The 7921-nt window shown below is 41.1% G+C and overlaps 2 protein-coding genes across 2 annotated transcripts in view; both read left to right on the top strand.

Moving 5' to 3' along the window:
* Positions 1–1974, top strand: part of nus1 (NUS1 dehydrodolichyl diphosphate synthase subunit) — a 7590-nt gene extending 5616 nt beyond the window's left edge. Inside the window, exons 4-6 of the mRNA XM_005747786.1 lie at positions 5–56; positions 1041–1140; positions 1301–1974. Of these exons, the coding sequence (XP_005747843.2) occupies positions 5–56; positions 1041–1140; positions 1301–1391 (243 nt within the window). The 3' untranslated portion in view covers positions 1392–1974. The remainder of the gene's footprint in view (positions 1–4; positions 57–1040; positions 1141–1300) is intronic.
* A 1402-nt stretch (positions 1975–3376) lies between these two features.
* The window catches only part of slc35f1 (solute carrier family 35 member F1), an 18487-nt gene continuing 13942 nt past the window's right edge, over positions 3377–7921 (top strand). Inside the window, exons 1-2 of the mRNA XM_005747787.1 lie at positions 3377–3615; positions 5404–5579. Coding sequence (XP_005747844.1) covers positions 3527–3615; positions 5404–5579 — 265 coding nt within the window. The 5' untranslated portion in view covers positions 3377–3526. The remainder of the gene's footprint in view (positions 3616–5403; positions 5580–7921) is intronic.

Here is a 7921-nt window from a genome sequence, read left to right on the forward strand (position 1 = left end):
CAAGGAAAGGAGCTTCAAAGACATTAATGTTTCCATGCTAGACCTGCTTCTCAGAGGTAGCACTTTATGCCTGTGTGCATGTGTAAAGATACTTTCATACTATATATGATTGTTGGCGTTTTTGGTTTTCTTTATTTATTATTGCATTGCATTATTTTAGGGTCACCTTACAATATAAGTGCCGTGAGGCAACTGTTGTTGTGATTTGGTGCTGTATAAATAAAACTGAATAGAATTGAATCATTATTGGACAGCTTAAAGAAGGAGCGTAACCTGTAGAGGATCCAGGTTAGCTGCGCCATGTCATGGGATTGTACTTTTACATGCAAGAGATGGACATGACATTGAAGTGCTGTAAAATGTTTCTCCTGAGCATTTTTCCCCACTGTTGAACCTCTTGTGTAAAGAGGCCTAGGAAAAGTGTCGTATGGATATGTCCAAAAAAATACTAAGAGGAGAAAAGTGAATGTGTGCCATGTAATTTATGAGTGTTGGAAAGAACAAAGAAGCACAGATGTAGCAGTCAAAATGTCTTTTTGTTATTTGACACAAAATAATATCCAAAAACCATTAAACTATTTTAAGAAATAAATCATCTTGTAACAGAGGTATTACACAACATATTGCCCCAGTAGAATTCCAGTCCACTGGTTAGGCTTCTGTCTTTAATTAGACTATCCAATGCAACAGTTCAGCCAATTGGAGACAAATAAATGCAAAACAAACAACCTCTAGAAAATCAATTTAACTTAAATAATGACTCAAGTTTTCTAAAATTCCGGGGATTGGACACATTTATGGCACCAAAAATGACCATAACTGTGGAGAAGTGTATTATCCAGTGAGAGTGGATGTATATTACCTAAATTTTCTTTAACCTGTGTGGCTGTGGATCTCGGGTGACAGCTACACGACTACTGCTGAATGGGAGCCACTCTCAGATTTGAGTTCATTCTATAGTCAGAACATGCAGATTCTCAGTAAATAGGAGAAAAAAGATTGTCTTGATAACATGTTCGCTTTCTTTGTGCTTGTTTCAGAATCAAAGAATATTCCAGACCCTGAGTTGGTGGTGAAGTTTGGTCCTGTGAACAGCACACTGGGCTTCCTCCCCTGGCACATCAGGCTCACAGAGTTCATGTAAGCTTCTTTACGTCTCAGAATTTGCACGTTTCGATGGACCACTTTTAATAATGGCAATAAAGTATGAAAGTTTGTTTGAATTTTGAAATTGATGTCATTAACTGAATTCACTTTGAAGCGCACTATGTTCAATGCGTAACCTACTCTGTGCCCTCAGCTCCCTGCCATCCCACAGAAATATCTCGTATGAGGACTTGTTGGGTGCCCTGCAGCGGTACGGGGCTTGTCAGCAGCGGCTCGGACAGTGATATTAAATACACAAGTGTGGGCTTTACACAGCCAGGACATCCCGGACAGGTAATGACTACCGTCCCTCATTACTCGTCGGCTCAGCTATGCCCATCTGCTGGACCTCTAATACAACAAGACATTTCAAATATATGGAAACCAGGAAACATAGCCAGCCAATCTTTACCACCAGCTTGTCTTCTAATGAATTCACATTCCAGGACTCATGGAACATGCTCGGTAAAACAAGAAAAAATGGCACTGACGTAAGACTGTCTCCACAGACTCGGTGGTCCTAACACCCTTGTTTGTTTCATTCTGTCATTTACTGCTGATGGAAAAATTGCCTTCACATAGACTATAAAGAAAAAACAAATCTTTGTGTGCAAGCTGCATCACAAGGAAATATAGCAGCAGTTTAGGGGCATGCAGCACAGGAGCTGAACAGCAGAGTGGCTAATGTGTAAATATGAGAAATTCCTGTAGCTCTGTTTGTCTCTGTGGCCTCCAGCTTGCAGTCATGTTCATGTGTAGTGTTGTTTCATGCACATACAGACGGTTGTTCAACATTGTTTTTGGTCTGAAATAAAGAAATGCACTGTGTGTATTTGAGTGTGTTTTTGTGTCTGTTTACACTCTTAGAGGAAAAGAAAGCTCCTTTTATGACAGAATGAACTCTTTCTATTATGATTTAACCTCGACTCACTGTGTGCTTGGACACGACTCAGTTCTTTATATTTTGCTTCAGTGCAGCGAGACTTGTTTGTCATTTTTAAGGTGGTCTTGAATAATAGTTTGTCTGAAGTTTTTCTTCGGACATTAGTCTGAAAATGGTCAGGTACAATGTTGTTTTTTTTGTTGTTTTTTTTTAAAGTCACTTTGCATATAGATCGTTGAATCAAGCATAAATCCAGCTATGAAAAATGCCAACGGTGACATTCTGATGGGCATCAAATAGTATTTGTGCATCAAAAAAGTTTTTAACTGAAAACTTGGCATATTAGCATTCTTTGCATTTTAGTTTTATTATTTCACCAAAACACAACAGTCATCTCAAGGCACATATTGCCATGTCCTTGAGATATAGAAACAGAAAAAATCCTGCAAGGTATTGGCACAAGACCCGTGAGATGGATCTGACCCTTCAGGTGATCCATATGTTTTCGAAGCCTCATGTAAAATAGTTGCTGCCAAGAAGCCATTCTTAAGGAAGCTGAGCAATGCCAAACTACACAATTTTCTTCCCAGACCAATCATTTCAAAGAATCCTGGAGGGGTGACTTGGCCTATGTTATCAATGAATGCTTCACATACCATCTGGAGATCATAGACACCTGCTATTTTATTATTTCTCATCACAGTAATTTTACTTAGTAAAACTTGATAATGAATGCAATATTCTAACCTCACTCATAAGTAAGTAATTCGTTACTGTTACGTCTCCAAGAAAGTAATCCCATTACTTTAAAAAGGTAATCAGATTATGCATTACTGTCCCATCTCTGCTCATAATACACTGAAACCCTTAGTAACTCTCTAGGGTTACATTCAATATAGAAACAGCTTTAGTGAAGGTTACAAATGATCTTGTGGACTCATCTCTGCCTGTCATGCTAGACCTCTGTGCAGTGATCGAAAGTTGATCACATTTTATTACAGCGATTAGCGCCAGCTGTAGGCATTAAAAGGTACCGGGCTATACTTGTTTGAATCATTTAATAGATCTAATATGATCACGGAGATGGAGAGTCCTCTTCACACATTATGGAATTCCACAGGGTCCCATGTCAGGACCAATTCAGTTTACATTATACACGCTTCCCTTATTAGAAGGCATATTTTCATTACTATGCAGATAAAGAGCTCTGTCTGTCCACAAAGACGGATGACACACACCAATAACTTTTTAATAAATCTTAAAAGATTTATGCAGTTAAAGGTCAGCTCCTGGATGATCTCTAATTTTCTACTTCTAAATTCAGAAGTAGAAACAGCGTCGTTGCTTTTGTATCACCTGCGAAGTGCATTGCAACCTGTGCACTGCTGCCCGCGGGACGGAGACCAGTAGCTCCGCAGCTTCTCTGCCGACGCCCCTCCTTCTCCTCCGGTACTCCTCCGAGCACAATGCGCTGATATCCGCACGCTCGGTAAAAGAATGATTTCTTTTGTGTCGACAGTACAGGGTGTTCCCAGAGATACGGGCACCGCAAGCCTTTACCAGCGGATCAGAAAGGTCTTGACGAGGTAAGATGATCGTGATGGCGCTGAACAATTTACATTCACTCTGCGCTCCAAACACAGGCTCTCCATCACACCCGTCAGATTCTGCTGCATACTGAGCAACAGATGTCATCGTAGCATCGTGCAAAGAGCTGTGTGTGTGGAGGGTAAAGCATTCGAGAAGGAGCGTTAATACATTTATAATACATTTCGTTTCATGTTGGTGTCCAGGGCTAGACAAGTTGTGTTGGGTCGGTGTCTGCTGCCGTGCTGCGTTTATCTTTCCGCTAAATTGCTGCTGTCCAGTCCCCGTGTCTGCTAAAGCCTCCGTCACCTCTACTCATTGGCCTCACTCACTGCATCCTTCAAACTCCCTTTGTATTTGCCTACTACATGCCTACCAATACCAATATGTAGGACTGCTCGCTTCCATTTTCGAAACATCTCCAAAATTATAAATATCCCTGTTCACAGTGACGCTGAAAAACTAGTAGTTGGATTTATTATTTTTAGGCATGATTACTGTAATTCGTTATTATTAGAATGTCCTAAAAAAAACTCCCTGGAAAGCCTTCAGTTAATCCAAAATGCTGCAGCGAGAGTACTGACAGGGACTAGAAAGAGAAAGCATATTTCTCCTATATTGGTGTCGTCTATTAGCTTAAACTAGCTCGAATTTATATGTGCAACACATCAACGTTTCAGCTGTGAAAACAACGTGACAAAGTGAAAGAGTCACTTGTAGTAACCTACAGAAAGGCTTAAGTTGATCCTTCTTTTGCAAGATGCGGAAAGTAATCGAATGGGTTCAATAGGTTCTTCCTTTTCTCATGTCCCACATCTCCACCAAGTTTAATCAACATCCTCTTGGTAATTATTGCACAAATAGTTATTTCTGTCTTGGTGGAGGAGGACCATTTCAGTTTTACATAGCTTTATGGTAAGTTCAATTCTAATTCTATTCTATTCTACTTCTAATTTTTAGCTGCCTTCCTTGTACTGTTTTGATTCATTCTCTGTCATTCCAACAGTGGACAACCTTATCAGACACAAACAGTAAGATATCAAGTGATGATCATTTTTGGTTTCCATGGCCGAGCAGCTACATTTAAGCATTACATCACTAAGTACAATATAAAGCATTGGATGCAGTGGTTGGTGTAAACTGGGTATTATGGTCTGGGGTTGTTTTTACAAGCTCCAGTGAAAGGAATTCTTGTTTGTTTCAAACAAACTATTTTGTCTGTTTTTGTCTATTTGTTTCTACCTCCCCACCTGTTGTATTTTTTTTATTGTTTTGGTGTCTTGCCTGTCTTGCCTTAGACATCGTTGTACTATTCCACATATAATGTAATGTCTGAAATAAAACAAAAACAAACAAACAAATAAACAGATAAAAGATTCACATGAACAAGAGGAGCCTATAGAGATTCTGTATAGCTGTTGTTGCAAAAGCAAAATGTGTTCGGCACCACCGTGCACTCAGATCACAATACTGACTGCAGGACAGGTTTTCTTTTAAAAAAAAGTTCACATACTTGTGAAGGCGGACAAGCGTATACTTTTGACAAAATATTGTGGGTCACTGTGTGCTTCTTGGTACATTCAAGTACTCCTGGTGGCCAAAAACGGTTATTGCATTAGTAAGTATGATTTCAGGTATTTAATTTTATAAGTCATCTCTTATGACAGAGAATGATGTAACAAACAGAGAACATTAGAGTATATTATTGCCTTATGATTATAATAATCCTTGCCATTCATGCTCAGTCATAAAACTGACTTTTTGTCCGTGTGTGCTGTCCTCCACAGGGACCTGCTGGTGACCTTGGCCCTGGGTCAGGTCCTGTCCTTGTTAATTTGCGCTTTAGGTCTGACAAGCAAATACCTGGCGAATGACTTTCACGCTAACACTCCAGTGTTTCAGAGCTTCCTCAACTACATCCTGCTGTTTCTGGTGTACACTACCACGTTGGCAGTCAAGCAAGGTAAAGCCACAAGCTAAGATGTGTGAGTGCATAAATCAATATCAATATTCTATCTAGATATCTAATTATAATAAGAATGCTAATAATGAAGATGAGGCAACTGTCTATGTCAATGAATACCAGGGTCTATACAGTCTTTTTTGTGTTGACTTTTAATTCATGTTCAGTTTGAGTACCATCAGGCCTGTTTTATGTTTTGTTTTTATGTTAATATTGTCACAGCCTGCGGAGGCAGACTGTGTGGAGTGTGTGAGGAGGACCCAGGTGGAGACACAGATGAGGAACCAAAACTAAACTTGAACAATAAGCAAGCCTTTATTTTGGGGCTGAAACTCACAAACATAAGACAAGGCAAAATGAGAGAAAACCTAAATTTACACTGGGCAAATTTTAACTATGACTTTAAACTATGATTCTCACTATGATTTTTAACAAGATAACTATGAAAACTGTGACATGATGTGGGTAGCACAGACACAAGACACTGAAGTCAAGAAGACAGAGGGCTTAAATACACAAACGAGGAGATCAATGGAAGTGGAGACACATGAGGAAACAGCTGACTAGAATGAACCTAATGACACCATGGAACACAAGACCCCTTCAAAATACAACAGGAACTATAAATAGGACGCAGACGTGACATGAGCTTGACAACATGAACCACGCAGACATGAGACATGACAGACAGACACACTAACCAATATGGGAGACTTAAACACAGGGGTGGGACACAAGGGGAACGTGATAAGCCATGAACTTACACTGTAACCTAGGCATGACAGAATTTAACCAGATAAGCTGAAATGAAACTAGATTCGCAAATAAATACCAAAATGAAGAGCAGGGATCCAAGCACAGAACCTTGAGGCACATCTTGGTTAACTGGAGTAGACGTGTAACAGACTGGGTGGCTGTAGCTCAGGTGGTAGAGCAGGTCATCTGCTAATTGGTTGTTCAAACCCTCCAGTCTGAATCCTAAATATCCTTGGGCAAGATACTAACCCCAAGTTGCACTCCGATGCATCCACTGGAGTATGAATGTGTGCCAATGTTAGTTAGAAAGCACTTGTATGAAGTGCTTTCTAACTAACTGTCTGTGCAGTCAGCAAATATGCACTTTCATATTTGCTGACTGCAGGTTTCTCCAACTGTATATAGAGTAGAAAAGTGCTTTATGTCCATTTTACTGTTCACAAACTATTGTGTGTTGGACAGATAGGACTGAAAGCAAGAGAGTAAAGCACCGGTTAGTTAGATGAGAAACCGGTGTTGAAGGCTAGAGAAAGGTCCAGGAGGATGAGGATGCTGAGTTAGAGGTTAGTGGTCAGAGTCCACTCCAATAAGAGTGGACATTAGTTATTTTGATGAGAGCCACTCATTTAGCTTGGGAGTCACTTCACCGAGCGCTTCGATTACCACTGGGATCACTGTTACCTTCACCCTCCACATCTTCTTGAGCTCTTCGCTGAGCCCTTGTTACTTCTCAAGCTTCTCATGTTCCTTCATGCCTTCCTTCTGTATTGCTACATCTATCACTAAGGCCGTCTTCTTCTGCTTGTCCAACACTATGTCGGGTTGGTTAGCCACCACCATTTTGTCCGTCTGTATCTGGAAGCCCCTCGGTCATTCTCCACCACCCTTGGGGGAGTTTGCCATTTTGACCTCGGAACTTCCAGGCCATATTCGGCACAGATGTTTCTGTATACTATGCTGGCCACTTGGTTATGGTGTTCCATGTATGCCCTGTCTGTTAGCATCTTGCACCCTGCTGTTATGTGCTGGATTGTCTCTGGGGCATCTTTACACAGTCTGCGCCTCGGGTCTTGCCTGGTGTGATAGACCCCAGCCTCTATGGATCTTGTGCTCAGAGCTTCTTCCTGTGCTGTCATGATTAGTACCTCTGTGCTGTCTTTTAGTCCAGCTTTGTCCAGTCACTGGTAGGATTTCTGGATGTAAGCCACCTCCACTATTTGCAGTTGTACATACCGTGCAGGGGCCTGTCCTTCATGATGGTTCCTCCTCCTCCTCGGGTTTCTGCTGCCTGAGGTATTCACTAAGCACGCTGTCGGTTGGGGCCGTCTTGCTGATGTATTCGTGGATGTTTGTTGTCTCATCCTGGACTGTGGTGCTGAAACTCATGGTTCCATTTGCCTGTGGGATCCCCAAGTACTTGTACCTGTCCTCTATGTCTGCAATGTTGCCTTCTGGTAGTTTGATCCACTCAGTTCTGACTACCTTCCCCTCTTTTTGTTATCATCTGACTACACTTCTCCAGTCTGAACTACATTCCGATGTCATTGCTGTATATCCTGGTGGTGTGGATCAGTGAATCGATGTCT

Source organism: Pundamilia nyererei, unplaced genomic scaffold (assembly GCF_000239375.1).
Source record: "Pundamilia nyererei isolate P.nyererei 1_Seehausen unplaced genomic scaffold, PunNye1.0 scaffold00204, whole genome shotgun sequence".
NCBI lineage: Eukaryota > Metazoa > Chordata > Actinopteri > Cichliformes > Cichlidae > Pundamilia > Pundamilia nyererei.